At 44.3% G+C, this 22579-nt stretch overlaps 1 protein-coding gene across 1 annotated transcript; it reads right to left on the reverse strand.

Annotated features, from left to right (window-relative positions):
* Positions 1-1420: 1420 nt before the first annotated feature.
* LOC119425624 (adhesion G protein-coupled receptor B1) lies at positions 1421-16630 on the reverse strand. Its single transcript, XM_037693159.1, has 31 exons — positions 15864-16630; positions 14887-15036; positions 14687-14785; positions 14415-14576; positions 13931-14095; positions 12690-12854; positions 12435-12599; positions 12230-12331; positions 12037-12143; positions 11753-11947; positions 11522-11590; positions 10625-10733; positions 10077-10220; positions 9925-9994; positions 9719-9821; positions 9274-9317; positions 7984-8110; positions 5125-5228; positions 4912-5014; positions 4672-4822; positions 4497-4566; positions 4330-4396; positions 4147-4232; positions 3818-3989; positions 3622-3717; positions 3468-3504; positions 2670-3286; positions 2541-2576; positions 2326-2430; positions 2077-2127; positions 1421-1881 (listed from the first exon to the last, which is right to left on the reverse strand). Exons 1-31 carry the CDS (start codon positions 16564-16566, stop codon positions 1684-1686), a joined length of 4572 nt encoding a protein of 1523 aa, XP_037549087.1. The 5' UTR covers positions 16567-16630; the 3' UTR covers positions 1421-1683.
* Positions 16631-22579: the final 5949 nt, after the last annotated feature.

Consider the following 22579-nt stretch of genomic DNA (forward strand, 5'->3'; position numbering starts at 1 on the left):
ACAGAAGACACGAGGTTCTATTACCCATCGCCGTACAGCTGAGAGTAATAACAAACATCCTAAGCACATGTAGGAAATAATCTTATCATTCACTCAATATAATGCTTGTAGTAGAAATACAATAATCTACTGGTCACAGAGAGCTCCAAATATGGAGTCTTGTGCAAAAACAATCTCTAACCAATAAATTCATTTGATTTTCTAATACAAATTTGTCATACATTATTCTCATAAAGCATCTATGTGCTCTGTAAATATATGGAAGATGGTATAAAAGTGTGGAAATATCGGTAGGAAAAAACTCTGCCTAAATCATAATATCAGTCTTGCTTGAGCATCAAGCACCCATCATATTGCACTATTTCACACTGATGGCTGAAAACACAAATGTGTTGAAGGATTTTTCCAGGACCCCCTATTGGTATCAGGAGTCTCTGCTCAGTCCAAGAGTCCTGCAAGGCTGAGAAACAAAAGGGCGACGATGAAAGGCCTCGCTGATCTCCAGTAAAGTTCACATGTACGACATGGAAGAGCCTGCATCTTGTGCCAGTTCCAGCCAGGCGTTTACCCAGAATGCACTGCTCTTCCTGTACGAGAGTCTGTGTTCAGTCCTGGTGCTGGTGTTTTGGTATCAAAGCTGAATACTGTCACAACCAGGAATTGTTGATTAGCTAACCACGTCACCACTCCGCATGTTTGTCCCGATGCAGTCCGTATTGGCTCACAACACATTATGGATGCACTGAATCCTTTTTAGTGTTTGGAGAATTATGCTGCAGGTACCAGCACGCAAACAATTAATCTTGTGCCTGACAGTTATGAAAAATAAACATATTAAAATAGACACTCTACTCTTAATATTGAGAATTATAGTGGCAATAGTCACAAGAATAATAATAACCGTGGTGATAAAACAGACAGTGGATGCACTATCATCAGGATTAAGCTTGCCCTTCACAAGAGGGGTTATTTTCTCGGCAGAATGAGTCTTTTTTCTGCTCTGGAGTGACAATTTCTTATGCTAATACACACAGAAACTGAGAAAATTAAATAAAATAACAGATGTGGTAAAGGAATCCACTGCACAAAAACAAAAAAGTGAGTGCCGATCTACCAAAGTGCACAACACTGGAGCATAAAACGAGTCCCAGTCCCTTCGTGCCTTGTCTTGTTGTGGAAGTTAATTTTGGCTGCAAGACAAGCAGCCAAGAGTTCAGGCCGGCCCTCCCGAGAAGCAGGGAGGACGCAGCGTTTATTGTCATTTATTCATTTCTCCAAAGTGGATTTGAAGGAACTAAAGAAGCACAGACATGTCGAGCACATCTTCTGAAACACAGGCTGCAGGGTCCAGGAAGCTCCCGGCGAAGCATTAATGGAGCCGCAGACAGTCCCGGTCCATGGACGCCACTGATCGCTCCATTAACCCTTGTGACTTCCAAAGCACTCTGATAAGAGTCCGCACCGAGAAGCTACATCCAACAGTACTTTTGCTTTCAACCCCTCTCCTCCATCATTCCTTCTCTCCCCGCCTTCTTGCTCAGGCTGAGGTTTTGAAGATGATTCGAGGACCTACTCTCCACCCTCTTTTGGCTCCTCTACACTATCCATAAAGGATCTCATGCTCAAACCAAAAAAGGTGACTGAGGTGAAATTGGGTGGCTTCTCCAGCCCCCTTCCTCCCCCTCAGACCTCCGTTTGCAGGTCGATAATGTCCTGTCCCACCAGGGGGATGGTGGTGCTCGCCTTCTCCCACTCTACAGAGTGCAGCTCCAGAGGCGAGGCAGCTAGGGGCTCCAGGTCTTTACGCACCCATGCAGGGGGCGACTGAGGTATTCCCCGGACTCCTTCCCATGGCCTCTCCATTGGAGCCTGCTGTTTGTCCTGTTGGAACCCAAACAAAAGGCACTTTAGTTCTGGTGCCTCTCATTAACTCTGATCAAATTTCTGACTTGAAAAATGAGGAAGTGATGAGAATAATTTGGCTTTTTAGATGAATTACTCTTCCTTGAGGCATATGTAACTAATAGTGTGTCTTTCTTATGAGGAATAAGTGTGAGGTTGGATATAAACACTCACGCTGTGGTTTGTTTTGTCACTTCCTCCAGAAGACACACTCCATCTCACAGACTGGAAGAAGGAAGAAAATACATTTTTATTCAAATGACCTCAAGGTACCAATGATAATAGCTCAATATGCTGTTGCACCTTTTTTATGGTCATTTTTACTTTATTGCCTCTGTATTTTTTTATACCTTGTATTTTTTTTGCATCTATTGACAATAAATGTAGATGGAAATAAGCGATGAGTGTATGGCAGATTGTTACCTTGCTGTCAGAAGCAGGAGACTCTCTGTCCTTCTCAGCGTGATGCATCTTCCTGTTGAGGTCCTGGAACATGTTCTGGTGGCGTTTCTTGGTGTGCATTATTTTCTATAGAAGACAGAAAAACGTTCTCAAAATTAGTGCTTGCTGCGAGGCGCGTAAAGCACGTCCAATGGGAGTTAAATGATTTTCACAGAGAGTAAGTCAACGATATTCACCTCAAAGTCCAATTCAGCGTAACGGGATTTTTGTCGCTGCAAACAAGAAGAGAGACAGAAATAATTATATTTAGACACATCTTAAATCATTTTTGGATGAATGTGTAACATAAGTGCATCTCTTCTTACCTCCAAGGAGCTCATGGACAGAGTGGAGATGGTCTCGCTCTTGGACATCATTGAGTTCATGGACTCGAAGGTGTTCTCCAGGCTGCTGTGGGTGATGTGAGACTCGCTGGACATGTTGTGGATGTTCTGGATCGGCGAGTCTCTCTCAGAGTATGACACGCTGACCTGGTCGGGAGGGATCGACGACATCCCAAAGGCCGCCTGGGGCTCGGCGAAGGGCCCGCCAAGGTGCATGAGTCTGGCCTGGGGCAGCTGATCCACACAGATGTTGTATTTCGTCGGGTCGTCTTTGGGCTTGGACTTCAGGGTGGATGTGGTGTTGGGCATGATGACGTAGCCGCTGCCGTCGGAGAGGCTGCCCTCGGCTTGAGCTAGGGCGAGGTCCGCATCCAGCTGCTGGAAGAGCTCCCCCTCGCAGACGTACACAGGTTTCCCACAGGACGGGTCAACTCCTCCTGCCAGCCGGCTTTTCTCCCTCTTCAGGGTCAGCGTGTGGCTGGAGTACTCGGGAACCGCCTGCATGTGGCTGCCCTTGGATGGCAGGGTGTGGAAGTTGGAGCCCATGGGAAGGGGCAGCTGAGGAGGGGGCATCTTTTCTTCAGATGAGCTCTTCATTCCTTTTGAGGAAAATTTATAAAAGAGACTGAAAATTAATAAAGAACCGGGCTTCTTAAAAGAAAAACAGATCAATAAACGTATGCCGTCTTATCTACGATCAGAGGTTTAAGTGCAAGGCGAAATGCAAATTAAATAAGAACGGTTAGAGGTAAGAGAGGAAAGTCTGTGAAAGGGGTTTACCTTGTCTGCTTGAATCTCCATCCTTTTCATTGTCAGACTGCAGATAAAAGAACAAAAAACTTATATTAGGGTCTGATGCATGCATATATCCATGTAAGAATAAATACAAGAAGCACTCAAGACATTAAAAAGGCAATCAGCCAAAAGGACTCACCATATGCTGGGGGTGACCATTGTGAAGAGAACTGCCAGAGTCGCCATTTCCATCATCCTTGCGGTCGACCACTCTGCACTTCACAGCCTCCTGAACCTAACAGAGGCACAAGGAATTCATAAAATTGTTAACCGTGCTCTTCTTCAGATAAGACACTGATTAACTCTCGTTCCTTTGATCAAACAGGCCTTCTCACCTCTCTACGCAGGATGCAGTGCACCATGACGATGACGAAGCCCTCCAGAGAGTCGAAGACAGCGAAGAGGATCTGAAAGAGGGCGGAGCGTCGGTCTGTGATGGCCAAGACAGCAGACATCCAGGTGAGGGCCAGGAGGGGTAGAACCACGCACGAGCTCCACAGGGACGCCCTGCAGGGTGAAAAACACACATTAGATCAGTCAAAGCCGCTGTTTGTGCGATTATATGGCTAAGCGATCAAAGTACATGATCAATAAGCCTGTTACGGCACCGATGAGGGTCGTAAACACAATACTTGAATGTGCAGCGAAGATCAATAAGACCTACCCAGCTCTTTCCTTCAGTTTCACATCAGTGATGCCGTCCTTGGATACAAGCTTGTTGAAGACGAGAATACCAATCACCATATTCACCTGTTTAAAAGAAGTATTGATGAGAGGATGTAAGGATGTGTTTAAAACCAGATTGTGCAACATGACAGATTGAGATGTCCAAAGTTAGAATACGAACCAGAACAACAGCTGCAGCAGGACCAACGAAGGAGTAGAGGAGTCCACCCTCAAGGGACAGCCAGCAACTAAGAAAGAGAAGGAATAGCATTAGTGCTTGAGCTAAAGAGGAGGGCTCTTCAAATTAAATGGAGGAGAAGATAACAAAATGTATGAGTTTGAACTTACTAGTTGACGGTGCCGTATCCTTTAGCTTTGGTGAAACCAACAGAAACGGCCACAACCAGTGCGGGAAGACCTGCAAGACAGAAAACACGTATTAAAATTACAACTTACAAGATTAAAAGCAGAGGAAAAAGACTCTGAAAACTAAAGCGATGTGTTTTAAAGCTTGTCTTCTTACCCCATCCCAGGCACAAGAAGCGCTTGCGAATGATGCGATTGCGCAGACGACCAGTGACAGCCATGTAGGACTGCCAAGCTTCGGTCAGCACCCAGCAGAAAGAGGAGAGGAAAAAGAAATGGAGCAGAGCGGCGACAAGAGTGCACACCACCTGTGGGATTCGAGATGAAGCAGACAGGTAAGTCATCAAGAGTTTCAGAAAAGTTTCATTTAAAATAACTGGATGGGAAAGAGCCTTACCTTGTTGCGAGCTTGGGTTTGTCCGATGAGAATGAGGGCATTTGAGCAAATAATGGAGAGGCAGAAGTTGATGAGGATGACAGAACGCTCTGAGCGAATGTACCTGAAGATTAAAAAAACAGGAGATGAGTTCAGGGCCTAGCAGAAAGAAGAGGTAGAACCCTCTAATGTTAGAGGGTGATGCAGCTGGACTTTGCTCGTAGGGTTACTTACTTCCACACGGAGACGTAGATGATGATGAGGAGCAGCAAGGTGAGAGAAGAGACCCCACAGCCAACGATGAGAGTCACGGATGGGAGCAGCGCCTTGTCCATGATCTGCAGAGGGAAGACAAGACCGAACGAGCCTCTTAGTGATGATTACAAACACGCACAGAGACAGTCATGCAGAAAGCAAACCAGCAAAGAGAATCACACACACCAACACACACACGATAAAGAAGAGCGCCTCTGTATGTGCGCTATCTGGGATAGCAGGCAGCGCCCTGAAGGCAAACAGCTGAATGGCCACGGCTCAGACAAGGTGATCCCAAGGTGAACATTTCAAAAAGATGGAATGGCGAACTAACAAATGTTCTGCTTTTCTTTATGGGGCTTTTTAGTCAGCAAACTGGTTATCAAGGAAATTTATTTGATCCACTACTGTGGGCGTTTAATCACCAGCCATATTACGTGCCGTTCTATTCTGTCTTTTCCTTCCTGTTCGCAGTTTTTCTACTGTTTTGATGCATTTGCGCCAAGCAGCAGCTTGTTGTTGATCCCTGGAGGGAGGGGGAACAGGTGGGCCATTATCACCTGCACATTAATCTGCCACCATCAGCCCCTGTGATCTCTGACAGCAGCTTAGCGCCTGCTGTTGCCAGCAGCGGTGACCGGCCCATGTTTCAAACAGCCCTGGCACCAAACTTCAGGTGGATTAAACATGGGAGGGGGTAGTTTTACTGCCTGTCGTCCCTGCTGCAGGCCAGTGGGTCACTCTTGTGCACACAAATCTCCAATCCCGGGGACTTCACAACACCTGCGCTGCATGGCTCACTTATAAATCACCAGCAGGTGATTTCTGGTTTGTTTGCTTTTGTAACCCATGCTTTTCCAGGCTTTAATGAGGGTTTGTGTTACTTTAACACCTCTGATCCAGTTGTCATCACCTCAACGTGTGAGCTGGTTGACAATTATTAGGCCTCCCTCCATGACAAATACTTTAATTATATTCCTAATCATGTTTTGAAAAGACGAGCAGATGGAAAGCCAGAGATGTGTCTTCAAAAGGTGTAAGAGAACATCCTGAAGGTGTCAAATTAGCACCGGTTGAGGAGCTTAAAATAGAAGCATCTTTCCTTTTGTATTAAAGAATGATAATGTTCTGTTCAAATATATATCAAAGCCCGAGGAGGTCTAATTTAGAGTGGTAAATTTGTTTCAAAATCAAAATCAGAAGCGCCCCAGAACAGATGGCAGAGGATTGAATGAGCTGCTTTTTTGTCTCATTTTGTGAAGGGTCTGAGGTACGACAGCTGATACAGACTGTTCTGTTTCCTTTCCTCTCAGTCTTTGTATCTGGGTCAGATCTTGTTCCCTTGGCCTCGAAGTAAAATTTAGATCATCGCTTGGACCTCAGCATGAAACCTGGCCATGACCAGATCCCATGTTCTCATTAAAAAAAGGTCCAAATTTTAAAAAGAAATAACATTTTTAAATATAGTTCTTTACATTTATATTAACAAGTTGCATGGGTAAGGATATTACGTAGCAGGAGAGCTAACACACTGCAGCATATGATGTTTTTAATCTCGCATCTCCTTCTGCCTTTATAACCTGCTCGAGGTGGAAGATGTTGCTGAAAATGGCCTCAGCCCACATCAAAAGATGGATGGAGAGGCAAGCGGGAGGGTAGAAGGGGAGGAACCATCAGTGCATGACCAGACGTCTGTCTCTCATTGGTCTGCCTCTCTGGCATGTTAAATCCTGCTGCTGTGGTCCAAGAGGAAAGAGGAGAAGGAGGAGGGCGGTGTATGTATGTAATTGAGAATTCAGAGATATTGGCAGATGGAATGATTTGCTCAGCTGCCTTTTTTTACTGTCGCTGGAGGTTGAGAGGAGTGTGTGTGTGCGTGTGCAGCCTATAACAAATACAGGAGGCGCTGTTCAGTGACACCAGCAGGACCAATCTGGGACGTAAACAAGTTGGAGAAAGAAAAAAAAAAAGAGCTAAATATGAATTTACTGGCAGGAAAAACATGCCATTACAGTTTTCTTTTATCCCTATATGCTCACTGAGGAGGAAATTAATTAAGAAGTGTGTGTTTGTGAGTAAACATGCATTTTCTTTAAACTTATAGATTATAAAGAAGCAGCAACAATATTTCCTTTGTGTTTAACGGGAGTTTAAAATGGTGGACTGAATGTTTTTAACCCTCGGGATCTCAGTTATTAAACAATATCACAGCAGCCGACTTGGCGCTACAGATGTGGTTACCATGGCAACTGGACAACCATCAGCTTCCGAGGCTGCATAGCTCTATAGGGGGAAAATTACGTTTCTTTTCTTTTTTGCGCCAAGAACAGAACAATGCATAATATAATTTGTTTGGGTACGTCAGGCGTTCGTAATCTTGCAAAAATAATCTTCATTAATATATTCATGATAAGATGCACAATCAGAAATATAAATATTTTCATTAGAGCAAATTAAAATAATAAATAATATGCAAATATGTTAATGTTCTTGTGAAAAATAATTTGTCGGGTTGCAGTAACGCAATTAATTATGGGCTGCCAGACGTCAATCGATCAATCCCTTTACATAAACAGACATGTCGAGATGAAACTAATTAATCTGAAAACAGAAATCCAATTTGTGCTCATCAACATGTTGCTGGTCTTTAAGAATCTAGAGGCAGGCAGCGGCACCTGCACGGAGACAAAGAGAGCGCTGCTGCAAAGCCCTCACAAAAACAACACAGTGTTCTCACCGCACCGCATCCACACGCAGGAAACAACACGCACAAGGATGGAGGGGTCAAAAAAACCGAACAGAATGAAGCCTGCAGTGTGAGGGGGAGAGATGACTTACCGAGTCGAAGTTGACGCGCGCTAAAATGGCGAAGGTGGAGAGGCTGTCACACACGCATTTGGTTCTGAATGAATGAACGGGCACCGCTCTGCAGCTCCGAGTAGACCAAGACCCAAGAAGAGAGGAACTGCACAGGGAAGGAGAGGAGGGGGGGGGGGGGGGGGGGGGGGAGAGAAGAGTTAGGAGGGGAGAGATCTGACAAATCTGGTAAAAAAAATGCATTAATGCACGAAATAAATGATATATGTAATGAAAAACACACAATTAAGCCAGATAATAATGATCTTTTGGATGGATTAGCACAATCAAAATCCCAATATAAACGTTTTAGTGTTTTAAATAAGAATTAAGTATGTGAGGAAAAACTGAATTTGATGCAGTTTGATGGACTGATGTGGATCTTTGAATTCCAATCTTGATGTGCATGAGAATAATAAATATGTTTGCCATAATTAATACTAGTTAATCAGGTTCTACGAGCACCTTTTTGTCAAAAAAACACATCAAGGGCTAAAACGTGTTCCTTCATGAAACCAAAATTAGAGATTATAAGCCTTTTAGAGAAAGCTGCATCACAATCATGTACTGCAACAGATGCTACAGGAGGAGCATCCTCAGGTCTGATTGAACCTTTACATTAAGGCAGGTGCAGTCGGGTTCAGCGTGTCATGGGAGGACAGTTGCAAAGCAAAATCCCCATGAATGGTATCAAACCAGGCCTGGCTGCGCTCTGAGATGCTTAAATGCTGCGTTGGACTCTCAAAGCAGGCTTTGCATGACTGTTTAGGTTTCAGGAGCTGCTGCAGATGCAAATCTATCAAAATGCAAAAGCGATTTTTAAAGCAGGAATTGTGACATAAGAGCTGACAGATCCAGGCCACCTAATTAGAAATAACCATCAAGATTTGATTTATTTAAAGCGCTTCGGGAAACTGAGATTGAAGCCAAGTGAAGGTGCATTGTGGGGCGCCGCAGTTGTCAGGTCTCAAGTCTGTCTTTGTTGCTGTAAGTGCGTCTGACAGCTGACTGAAGCATCTGGCTGAGAGAGAGGGGTCAACACGAACGAGCTGTGATTTTCTTTTGTCCCCCTTGTCGTGAAATGATTGACGGGAAAAATAACTGGTAAAAAAAAAAGTGCTCTCCTTCTGCTAAGTGGGACGTTGGAGGCCTGAATGCTTCATAAATTGTGGCAGATGCCTGACTGGAAGGACTAACGAAGTGGCACCGGATTCACGCACACGAGTGATGGTCAGGTGTGAATTGAAAGAAGGAAAAACACCAAACACTTACGTTTCGCTGTCGTCCCATGAAAGGCAGGTTTCATTGACTGTGCCCTGCAAAGGAGAGGCAGATGGAGATGTCAGTGTGAGGATTCTCTACAAAAAAGGGAAACACGTAGGCTGGGACACCTCACTAACCAACGTGCGAGATGCAACAGCTTGCTATAGCCACATGCCCACATTATTTTCACCCCCCTCTCTCTTGCAACACATTCATGAAACTAAAAACAGCAGTTCAGAGCTTAATCATTGCTTTCTCGTCATCATTATCATCGACGAGCGACCATTCGGTTTGCGCCGTGATCTTTGCCGAGTTTCAACCGCCACAAGTAAAAGTCACAGCGTCGCGGCAAATGTCAAGGAAAATGTCAGGCTCTGTGCACCGTGGTGCACAAACACCCACAGGGAGGGGCTGATATTTCCTACACTGGTTTGCATAATCATTAGAAACTCACATTATGGAGATGGGGGAACTCGATCTCGACAGGAGATGACTGAAGATCTGGGCTGGGTTTGACAATTACTGTCACCACCTTGGAGTTGAGCAAGGTGCTGTTGCTGCAGGGAGGAACAAGGACAAGAGCAACGTCAGGATTCAGATTGAGACGTGCACGAGCAAGCAGCAGTGTCATAGCAATGAAAGCAGGAACAACTGCATTACCTCTGGAAAGGCATAATTGAGGCGAGGTTTCTGTAGAGGACAATGCCGGTCACAAAAGCATCACTGCCATCTGAAAAAGAGAGTTTCCACTTAGACTCTGAAACCTGACAGTGGTTCATCTCCTTAAAAGCGTCACATTTGTTTAAGCTTACCAGACTGTTTGAGGGACAGAGCGTCACGAGACACAGAGATCTTCTCCTCAGAGGTCCTGACCCAGTCCAACATGCCCCTCCAGCCCTTCACAGGGAAGGTGAAGTTGGAGCTTGTGGTCGTTGGGCGCTTGTGGATGCTCAGGACTAAGAAGCAGAAAAGGAGGTTCGACAGTTAGAAAAAACACTTGGAAATGCATTTAAAAAAAAAAAAACTGTAATGGTTGAGAAACTGTCTCAACTCGCAGTTTCATCCATGCATATCTGAGAGAACGTCACCGTCACGGAGACAGACGATAATTATTCTAATCTGACGGATTAATAAGTTTGTGTCAAAGCCGTGCGGTGCATTTGTTATAACAAATAGACTTGCAAAACATCCTAGGAGTAGAACATGGAGTGGACTATGTGTCAGAATGATAACTGATGCATTCAGCTGCTGCTCATACGGACTCAGATGAAGATTGATGGGCTCTCTGGCTGAAGAAAGGACAAATCATTCTGACGTGACGTGAGCGGGGAGCGACTCGGCGGAGGGAGTCGGAGCTCACCTAAATTCTCAGTGACTTCGTAGATGTCCTGAAAGCCGCTCATTTGCATGCCGATCATGTTCACAAAGTCCTCGACAAGGCGGAGGAACTCTTTGATGTTGGCACCCATCTGGAAGAGAAAAGAATGGGGCAAATGGAGTTAAAAATACTGGTTTATTTGTAGCATCGTTTTTTTTAAATTAATAATTTATGGTTTATATCTCAAAAACTGCACAAGTCCAGCTATTTATTCTTTTAAAACACTCTGCAGTGGTCTGAAAAAAGAGGAGAAAAACACATTTCTTGCTGCTATGCAACCTCAGACTTCCTTACAGCCATAAATGGGCAGGCTGTTGATTCATACTCAAGTTTTTTTTTTCTGTTCTGTCTCTTTCGCAGAGAAAGGGAGGGCTGCCTGACTTGCGTGTGTCTGACGCAGAACTGCAGCGATGTGGGCGCAAGGTGTGCACTTGCATGTGATGTTCTGTCTGTGCTTCAGCCATCAGAATGTAGGATGGCATGGAGACTCACAGATTGCAGAGTGGGAGTAGTGATTTTCCCTGATTCAGAGGTGCTGTGGCCTTGGTAACTCCAGTTCGTGCACAAATGCGTGCGTGTTCACTACTGTGGGAGTTTTCTCTTTTTTCCAACTCTTTTTTTTTTTTTAAGGCTTGTCTTAGAAAACGAATTTTAGCAGGAACAGTGAAAAAGCGTCATTAGTGTGTGGTGGAAATGCATCAGCAGGTTGCTGAACAAGACCAAGTTCAGTTCAGTTTAAAGAAAATGAATCTATTTAGATATTTAAACAGTTTGTATCACTTATTCCTTGTATTTGTTCAATGCACACAAAATTAAAAAAAGACTTTTCCCCCTTTTTGCTGTTGTGCACCCTCCTGTTCACACCCTCTTATTACGTACCAGTTGTGCCTCTTCCCATTTGTCACGATGTTCCTCCTTCAGCAAGTTGCTGATGGTCTGGACATAGTTCTGCAGATTATGAAATAAAATTAAAAAAATCAAAGGGGTGAGAAGATACAAAATATACCCTGATTAGATGCTATTTTTTTTAATTAACCAGAGATGATAATAAACCGTGGTTTTATTTCTAAATCTGTGCAGACTCATGGTCAGGCAACGGTTTGAGCTTACCTCCACATCAGCGTTGCTCAGTCTCAGCCTGGTCCCCTTGTACAGCTCAGTAGTGTTCCTCAAGATTTCCATGACAGCCAAGAGGTCGCCGCTGTATTTGGATTTTTCATCAGAAGAAAATCTCAAGCGTGAAATCACTTCAGCCACGCCATCGATACTTTGCCCCGTCTGTGCTTTGGAGATGTAGTCCCTTGACTGTGGATACAGAGGCGAGAGGGTTAATCTGAACTTTTAACCGTACACAACATTAAAAAGAATAGCACTTTAATCTTTTCAGGGCGTACCAGCATCTGAATGTTCTCGTAGTTCTTTGAGACACACTTGGTGTAAGTTGGGTTCTCCCAGGAGGCCAGTCCTACAGCGTCAAGGGTGCAGCGACGCAGAATCAGACCTGTTGATGTGGAAAAGTGATTACTCTTTGTAGACAAAGTAAAAAGTACTGATCAGGACCATTCAGAATCCAGGCTGTCCCTGTACCTGAGGCGTCAGCGGGGCAAGCGACTGCAGCCACATCTCCTGCAGGGGTCTTCTTCCACACAACATCACCTGTGTTCTGCTCAGAGCAGATCTCATGGGGCTCTGAAGGAATAAAGTAAGATGGGATGAGCTTCCTGTTTGCTTTCATGCCGGGGTTGTATTTTTTAACGAGATTTCACTTATTTATTGCGCTGGAGCCACTAACCTGGACATCTTTTGTCATTGCAGCGCTTCTGCTCCTTTGTCTCACCGGGGCAGGATTCTCCTCCAAAGAAAGGCCCCTCACAGACTCTCTGTCTCTGCTGGATGCCCCCACCACAGGTCTTACTGCAGCTGCCCCATGAGCTCCATGAATGCCAGGTTCCATTAACTGCAGATGGGAAATATTCAACACCATTAACCCTGCACTATTTGATTGCTTGAGGGGAACTAAACCGAGGGATCATTTTTATTTTCTTACCAGGGCATTCTTTCAGGAAGCAGTTTGCTGTCTCTTTCCAGCCACCGTGGCACTCAGAGCCCCCGTAAGATGGCCCGTTGCACTCCCTTGTTCTCTGCCTGGTTCCATTGGAGCAAGAAGCAGAGCATGCAGTCCAGGCTGACCAGTCATTCCAGGATCCGTCCACTAGAGGGCAGCAGAGGAACATATACACCAGAGTTATGACTTCTGCTAGGATAAGACAGACCCTCGGGCTGCAGACATGACAAACTCACTGATGCTATGGCCATTTCACATGGCCTACTTAGGCTGAGTTTAAGTGAAATGGAAAGTTAGAGCTCAGCTATTTGCCCTTTAACCATGGCTGGATGTGCATCACAACCTCTATAATCAACTATGTTAAAACTTGAATCAGGTTCAAAACTTTATGACCATTGGTGCATTTTAATTAGCTAAGATGTCATAATAAAAAATATAAACATATTTGTTCTTTTAATCAAAACCAAAGTAATATAAGGCATATTAACACACTGCTAAAGTCTAGAGATATTAAAAAATATAAATGGAAAGGCAATTTAAATGTATTTGCCTTCACTGCTAGATTGTTTTAAAAAGAGCAAAAGTTTATGATTTTATAAATAGGTGGCTCGAGTAAAATTCTCTATTACTGCCAAGATTGGATTTAATAACATCTTTAATTTCCCCAACCCTTTCATGTTCAAATGAAATAAATTATCATCTTTCCAATAAAGACTGCCTCTTCTCATGTGGTGAACAGAGCCACCTGCTGGTGATATTATGCAACTGCAACTGGACCAAATTCAGAAAGATAAAATGAAACGCTTGAAATAAAGGCATACAGCAATAAAATCTGATAAGGGTAAAGTGAGGAAAAAAGTGTAATGAAACTGTGATTTCAAAATCAGAAATGTTTGCACATGAGTAGGAGGCACAAAAAAAGTGAGAACTTCTGAGCTGAGTGACCACGAACACAGCATGAGTCACAGGCAGCTGTTATAAAGCCACTGACTAATACGACCAGGCACTTTCATTCTAGTGAGTCAGATGCAATTGCAACCTGCCACTGCTGCTGTTATGATGGTGATACAATTAGGTGATTTAATTAATAAATTCTCTCATAAATGATGAAGGGTTAAGTAGTCTGCATCTATGGAGTTTTAAATACTGGTCTAGTTTGCAAAAAAAGTGCATTTTTCTCTTGCGTTGACCTAAAACCTGCAATAAAAACTGTTCTGACTCACCTGGGCAGACAGCGATGTTGCAGAACTTGGTTTGTCTTATGGGGCCGCGGCAGGGCTCTCCTCCGTTCTGGGGCTCCTTGCATGTGCGTGTGCGGTCACGATAACCACGGCCACATGTGGATGAGCACAAACTCCAGGGGGTCCACTCGTCCCAGGCACCATCCACTGCACACAGGCAACACAAAGAGGGGCATTGAGATTATTTAAACAATGTAAACAAACGTTTGGGGAATTTTAAGATTCAGGATGCCTGTGAGGAATTTTTATAACTTTTTACTGCTGTTTTATTTTTCCACATTTCAAATCTCAGTGTGTGAAGGCTAAAAAAAAAAGCTTCAACTTATCTATTTTTCCTTTGTGGTGCTATATAAGGGAAATTATCGAGACATAATGGCTTTGCCTGTATTGTGCACTTGAAAAGACTTTGTGTTCTTCGCATGTCTTTCCCGTCCCTTTTGTTACGCTCACTTTACAGAACACTCACCAGGGCAAACGACAGTGTTGTTGCAAGGCCGGTTCTCACGCAGGGATCCGGTGCACTGGGTGGTGAAGGAAGACGTGGCACAGACACGTGTACGGCTCTGCCAGCCCTCCCCACAGGTAACTGAGCATGCGCTCCACTGGGCCCACTCATCTGTCTTATCATCTTTGGAGAAAAAGTCCAATCAAAAGGGTGTTAGGAGTCACTAAGACTATAAGAATGTTAGTCTACTGAATAGTTTTTAATTAAAGCTGACATCACAGGTGTTTGCTCACCTGTTTGGGGGGCAACAGCTCCAAGGATGGAGTCTTCAGCGTTGTCTCTCTTCAGACCAATAATTGCACGCAGACCTTGGCTCCTGTTTCGCTCCTTGCCTGAGAGAGAATGTGAAAATTATAGTTATTCCATTAAAGCCACCTGCAGGCCTGTTTCTAATTTCATGGCTTAATTACAGGTGGGGGATGGGGGGGCTTACCAATGCAGGGCTGAGGGTTGCATGCACGTCCTTCCTCCACTGTTCCCTCACACACAACATCCTCGGGCTGGCAGGATCGGCTGCGCACCTGGACTCCGCCGCCACATTCCTGGCTGCACACGGACCAGCGGCCCCAACCGGCCCAGCCCTCTGTGGGGAGAAACGACAAGAGGAGACATTTTGAGCAAGGCCGGAAAACGCCAGAGCTGAAAGAAATTCGAACTGGAAACATTATTGGTGTCTTTTTGTGCAAATATGTGCACACAAGCTCAATTCAGCAAGTGTTTTTATTCTCAAGAACAGGACGTGAAGTTTTCTTTTCATGCAAAAAACAAACAAGGATGTTTTTATTCCTTTGGTGAACCCTCAGGTTGACAGGGGTTTGATTTGAAATTGTTTGCTTTTGTGCACCCTATGTGAAACACAGCAGAACGGTATGTTTGTGTGCTTTAGGCTGGCTGGCATGTTGCTATGACGACCACGAGTACAGCGCTTCGATCTCTGCAGCCAGCTGAATGTGAGGTCTTTGTGTTCCTTTCTGCCTCCTCCCAGATCGAACACAAACACCCTCTCCATCCCAGTGCTCTTTGCCGAGCATCAAGCTCAACAAAACAGAGAGCCAAGACGTGTGAGCTTCAGCAGGTGAGGCCACTTAAAGCCTGAAGGTGCACTGGCCAACATGTCTAACAACTTTGATTAACTTCTCATTACTTTGTGGAGGTGCTGCGTGGATCCTCTCCTCTGCAGACACGGATCATTACCCTCAGCTGCTACCAAGACACACTAAACCCTGTTAGGTGTGCAGACAGCCTGCAGAGATGTGTGATCTTGGAAAACATGACCCATTTACTCCACTAAACGAGATTACGACACGGTAAACTGCTTTTGTTTGTTGGTGTTTATGTAACCCTCTGAACTTTCTGTTTGACTTTCTTATAAAAAAGTTTGCTTTTTAAATATACAGGTTGAAAACTCACTGATAATCTCAGCGTCGCGTCCGTTGTCTTTGGGGACAGGAGAGCATTTCTCAACGTAGACACCACCTCTGTAGCAGCTTCCTGGCTTCCTCTTTGGGGCCTCCCAACACTGGCAGGGGGTGTTCATGATGCCACAGGGATAATCGTGGGTGCTGCTTGACAGACATTTCTCCAACCACTGGCACAGCATCTGGCAGGCAGGCATGCTTGGGTTCCTCTTCCCCACGACCAGAAACTCAGCCTTGAACTCGCTGACACTGTGATCTCCCTCCACGGTCTCCAGGGCGTTGGATGAGGCCGCCTTGCGGATCTGCAGGAATTGCTTGCTGGACTCTAGGTAGGTGACGGTGGTTGACGCGTCGCACAGTCTGACCACCTCGTCGAAGCTCTCCATACCCAGGTAGGTGCGAGAGGTCTCGATGAAGGAGTCGAACTGGAAGGTCTTGATCTGGCGGGGCACGCAGGAGTCGGTGGGCTTGGTGATCTTCATGTAGACCGTGTAGCGGCGAGGATCGGGATTCTGAAGGGTCCAGGAGCAAGGCGACGAGTGCAGGGTGGTCGTGGAGGAGAACACGCCGAAAAAGCGGCTCTGCTCCAAGGTGGCACAGGTGGCGGAGGCTGGGCCAGAGGGAGTGCAGGAAGTCAAACCGAAGAAGAGCAGGACGAGGGCCACGCAGGGGCCGGTAAGAGCTGACCACGCCATTGGGTCGGCTGAGATAGAAGATGGCGTTACTGGCTCAATAAGGTTGTTTCTTTTGTTTCTTTGTTGCAAGTTACTGCACTTGTTTCAGATCTCTTGATTATCTTCGCAACCCCTCTGAAGATTGTTTTAACACATCAGATGTTTTGTCATGCCAATCACAAAGAAGGATCTGTAGGAAAGATAAAACATGGGAAAGGAAATCTGTTAGTGTGCATCAGATATCAGCTAGTAGGGTCTTTGCCAAAGACAGTGCATGTATTTTGAATAATATGCATGAGATGCATTTTAATTAGACCTATTGTTTAGCAGATATATACGTGCATCAATGATCAGCCTCAGATCTGCGTGGCAGTGCTTCAGGATGCGTTCAGTGATCTAAAAGGCTCTGTTCCCCAGGAAATAATTGCTGTGGCAGAGCAATTACAGTCCTTCACAGCAAGCTGGCATCTCCAAGCTTTTGCTCTTTCCTCCCACACACCTAACTGTGTGCGTCAGTCTGACGTCCGTACGAGCTTCGCCAGTGGCAACGCAGACGCTTAGTAGTGCCATTATGTGTGCAATGCACTCCTCTTATTAAGCAGTAAACAGGAAAAATTGTTCATCTGCGTCCATGGTGAGGGATGATTACATACCCTGCAGTGGTATGCTACAAATTGCTTTGGGGACATTTTCTGCATTACATACCAGGGCACAAATTGAAATGATGCAAAAATCTATTTTGTATATTTATGTGCATGCATACATGTTAACGCAGAAGTTTGCACAAACATTAAAACTTGTTACATTTCTGCAGAAACTATTTATGCAACAAGTTTTTTCTCCCTCACCTTTTTCTCTGCTGCTAATCCGCAAATAATCTGTCTAGCACACAATAAAGCGTCTCCAACATTTTGCCAGTAAACACTCCTTCCATCAAGTGAAAGACTTTTGCACAGCCTCTGTCTAAATCTCTGCGTTCAGCTGAACGGTCACAGAGAATAGACACTTCTGTGGTACCAAAGAGAGAAGTTGTTGCTCAGCAACACCTTCCGCCTGCAATCACAGTTTGATTTCTGCTTCATCATGTTTTCCTGCTCATATCTTGTATTCGTCAACGCTTATTTAGTGGAACCAACCAAGCAAACTTTGGAAAATACAATATATGAGGCATATCAGGCATGAGGTGACATCCTTTTTAAAGGGAGTTTTTAATTTTATTTCAGAATCTGCAGTAAAAAGCTTGAATGAGTGATCAATCACCATGATGTTAGCACAACTGATGCCTGCACCGGCAGTCGCTGTGAGAAGCACCTGCACTTTTTGTGCAGATAACTCATAATTATGTTTCTCACTCCTCTCCCTCCCTGCCTCCCTCCAACTTCTCCTCCCATCACTCTGTGAGCAATGCAGCAAAGACCTCTGCTTTGTGTCACTGGCTGCCTCTCTCCCGCCCCTCGACACCCGGAAGTGCCATGAATGGGCATCTAATGATGAGCAGTGTGAAAGGAAAAGGTCCAGCTGTGGCAGGAGAACTTTCTATACACTGTCTCACTCCCCACCCAACCTGTCTGTCCCCCTCTTCTTCCTGCTTGTCCATTTGCTGTCATCAATGCCGTCTTTCCCCCTCCATTCTTTTTGCACAGTGGGCAGCGTAAAGAGCAAGGAGTTTGTTGTTATGGAGACAGGGCTTATTTTTCTGCAGAGCAGTGGGAGAAACACTCCGTGTTTGCCATCTGTGACACGTTTTGTGTTTATGCTGAAGTGCAGAGATTTGCTTGCCTCAACACAAACAAGAAAAAGCCACGCTGCGTAGTGAGGAAACAGAAAATGTGCAGGCACTTGCAGAGATGTGACTGCTGATAAATGCGTGCAGCTGATTAAGTGATTTTAGTGTGTTCGGAAGCAGAAATTTGTGAAAAGATTTATGAAATAAGCTGAAGTAAAGATGAATTTCCCAATATGAGGCAAACCAATTACTTGGACTACACACTGAAAGCTTTTAGCTTCGGGTCTGCTGCTCTGGTGTGACTTATATTTATGCAAAAGTCTTTAAGATGACCATTAGAGTTTGCATTTGTGTAGATGACGATGAGTCTTTCTCAATTTCACATTTCTGTTTGCAAGCTGATCGAATGTTGCTGAAGCAAACGTGAGATATGCAACTTTTGCAGCAGATCGTCAGTCTTTGCTGCTGTCAGTGCAACAAACTCAAACTTGCGTCAAAGCAGAACAGAAATGCAACACAAATCGTTCCTTAAAGATAAATTCTCAAATAGGTGATGACTAAAGTGGTGGAGCTGCATGTTCTCTCTTAAAGTGAAATAAACCAGTTTTTTGTGTTTGTGGTGGGAAGTTTTTTCTTCCTTCCATCCAAATGATCTGTTTTGCATTACATATAGGCACTATGAGTCTTTGCAAATCACACTCAAATCTCTCTTACAGTTTAAATATTAAAAGGTATGAAAGTTGTGCGCAGCAGCCTGTTGCCTCTGTTCAACTTGGTGTAGCGCAGCAGCATGACAAGAACACAAGAACACTCCTGCAGCAGGAGCACACATCAGAGACAACTTTCAGACACAGATCTACATTGGAACAAACATTTTGTAGCAAAGCAGGAGCTGAGCAGCGCCTGAAATCTCCATCAAAGACAGAGGAATGAGTTTCAGCACCACGGACAGCGACACAACTTTTTACAACAGCTCAGCATCCTCATCTTCATCCTCATCCTCATCCTCATCCAGCAGAAAAGTCACTTCTTACCTTGAAAAGTCTTCTTTGACGTCTCGTCAGTGGCTCTCTAACCGACTGGGGGCTAGCAGCTGCTGAGTTGTGGGCTCAAAGTCTGACTCGACTCAAAGTCTTCAGATCTGCGCGTCTGGCCAAGAACCTCTCGCAGTTTCGTTGGTTTGAAACCGCTGACAGGACGCGCCAGGTGCGGACCTCGACCCCTCCTCTGTCTCTCACCTTCTCCCGGGTCGATCCCAAGTTTCAGTGCAGTCCACTCTCACAAGCAAAGAAAAAACGTAGCGACTCTAACCAAACTCCAAAGAGTTTACTACCAACTCTGTTTGGCTGCTACTGCCAGAGGAAACTGGCGGATAGCAAAGCGACAAATTGGTTGTGGATCAGGAGCTCCAGCGGACAGTCCGTGAAAAAACAAGCTCTCTAAGCTCCAGAATAAAGTGTTGGTACTTCTACTCCCGGCTTCGGAGTCTTCTTGCTTGTGGTCTTTGCACTGCAAGTGGGTCCAGTCTGAGTGTAGCTCGTGGCCTCCACGCGGAGGTTTATATCCCACCCCGCCCCCCTCCCGGCTCCGAATCAGTGCGTGGATGGAGCAGCGGAGTGAATGAGACGACGGGAGAGGGAGGGGCACGAGGGAGTGTGTGTGCGGAGGAGACGCGCGCGCGCGCCCGCATGGAAGTGCGAGAGAGAGTATGTCAACGCGCAGAGAACAGGGGAGGGAGGGGGGGAGGGAATCTGAAGAGGACGGGAGGGGAGACAGAGACACATGATAACGAAGAGCAAACTACGCACAGCCAAAAGGTACCGGAAAGAGGATCAATGGGGTAGGTGCGCGAGCGCAGAGCGCGTGGATCATCAGCCATCATCACAAACACTACACTTCAAACGTCTGATGGTGTCAATCAAACCCTGATAGTTACATTTGATTCAATTAGCGCGCGAGCGATTAAAGTCGTTAGATGTCCACGTGGCGTGTTTTTTTTTAAAATATATATTTTTTTTAAACTCAGCTGAAACTAATGCAAAAATATTTGATGGCACTCGACAAAATGTAATGTTTGTTACTGGTTTCTGAACTGGTGACTGTATGTTTTTATGACTTTTAATTTTGTGTTTTTCTAATGTAAATCACGTTGAACTGCCTTGTTGCTGAAATGTGCTACAATTACAAATAAACTTGATTGATTGATTGATTGATTTACCACAAATACACACGCTCATAGACATGAACATGTGCACACAGGAACAGGCGTCCCTCCTTTCCTCCCTCCCTCCCCTCAGGCTCTCTCCAGGGACTGTGGGAGGATCTGGGTGGTTCTCGAAGTGTGAAGGGATAACCTGCCGTGGGTGTTGGACTGCTGGTGTAATGCTGGCTTCAGTTCTCTTGAAGCTCCACGTGTGTGAAAAAAAAATAGATTAGAAGAAATAAATGAGTGTCCAAGCTGCATGAGTCAGGAAGTGTAATAAGCTGATGGCTGTGCTCATCACCATCATCATCATCATGTCGTGTCCTGCTTTTACTTTTTGTCCCAAATTTATTCTAAAGTTTACTCAAGATTCATGTTTCATCCTTTTCCATTTAAAGAAATGTGTTATATTGATGGTTGAACTACAGGAGGAAAAAGTCCATTATAAAAGGAATTATCATAAGATATATTAATTATAGTAAGAAAAAAATATTAAACTCTCTTAAAGAGTTTTAAATATTGAATTTAAGGCAGGTTGTCTGTTTCAGTTTGCTTCCAGACAAATTTAAAGTAAATGTTCCACAATTTTAAACACATCCCTTCCAGATGACCTGACTGAAAATTGTTGGATTGTACACCTGGATTATTGAGCATGAACTTTTTTGACATCCCTTCAATGTTGATGTAATTAATTTCTTAGACATATTTTGGGGCATATTTTGGAAAAAAAAAAAAAATATATATATTTACTTTTTTGCTTTTTCTGAATATCTTTTTCGGAAAGTAAGAATAGGTTTCTTTCTGTAGCACTTTTTACAGTTAAAAACCAGAAAGTGCTTAACAGTAAAAGCAGATCTAAATCAGTACATAATATAAAAAGGTGAGATATTAAATTGAATGTGGATTATTTATCAAAGGCAATAAAATAAAGATCAAGTTGTCTCTTTTTAAACATCAAATTCTCAAACACAAAAAGTTGTGTTGATTTTGTTAGAATCTTTTTATAGTTATAGATGTTTTGTTACAATTAGAAGAAGCTTATATTCTGTGGAAAGACCCCCCATCCTTCCCTCCTGCTGTGAGCTTCACCTAATATAATTTCAGGCAGTTATGAGAGAAACAGCAGAATTGTGTTTGTTGTTCGGACTGATGTCAGCGAGCGTGTCCATGACGTCAGTACACGGACTAAACAACAGCGTTTGTGTTTTTTGTTCACACATGCGTTAAAGTGAAATGTGTCACCACGAAACAAACTCCTGTACATGGCAGCACAGTAATACTGTAAACTACGCAGATGACTCCATGACTTGATCCCACACACTTATGTTCATATACGAGACTGTAGCTAATAAAACCAATTATTCATATCATGCACTTCACACTGTAATTATATTCTTTATTTCCAGGAGGTTTTAACCTCACTATTGGCCTGCTTTTATCTGAGATTTGCCAAAAGTGAACCCATTTAGCTGATGTGTTGTAGAAGTAATGGTTTAAACACTATTTGCAGGGCGACTGGATCTCTCAGTGAGCAGATTAAAGAGGGACTGTTGTGTTAAAGTCACATGTAATCAGTAAGAATAGATCAAATCTTCCCCTTTACCTGTTTTTGGCATTTTGTTTTATCTAGGTATTGTTTCCAAAAGCAGCGTGCAACCTTTTTGAGGTCAGTCTTGTCTTTTATTTCATCCCCAAACAGTTTATTAGACAGCCTGCAAGAAGTTCAGAGCTGTTTATGAGCCAGGCACAAAAGAATCAAGAAATAATGAGCTGATGGAAAACGCAAAACAAGCGGAAGGTGTCTGTGCTTCCTGTTTACAGCCGAACTGTCCTTACATAAGTTTATTTAACCTCCAGCTGCTGAATCAGAGCTGCTAATCAGTTTCAAACACTGTGGACCCGTGTGCATGAACACAGCTAATGCAGGAAGAATTAATACATCAATGCAACAGCTTTCGTCCAAACGACAAAAGACCAACTGCACTGATGGACCCGAAACATTTGGTTTGCCGGTGCTCATCGGCAAGGGTGGCGTGGGCCGCTGCAGGCACAGTTATATAAACAAATGCCCATATTAGACAGAAATAAAAGAAGTTTTGAGGAAT

This window comes from Nematolebias whitei, chromosome 19 (genome assembly GCF_014905685.2).
Source record: "Nematolebias whitei isolate Nwh7 chromosome 19, NemWhi1, whole genome shotgun sequence".
NCBI classification, from domain to species: domain Eukaryota; kingdom Metazoa; phylum Chordata; class Actinopteri; order Cyprinodontiformes; family Rivulidae; genus Nematolebias; species Nematolebias whitei.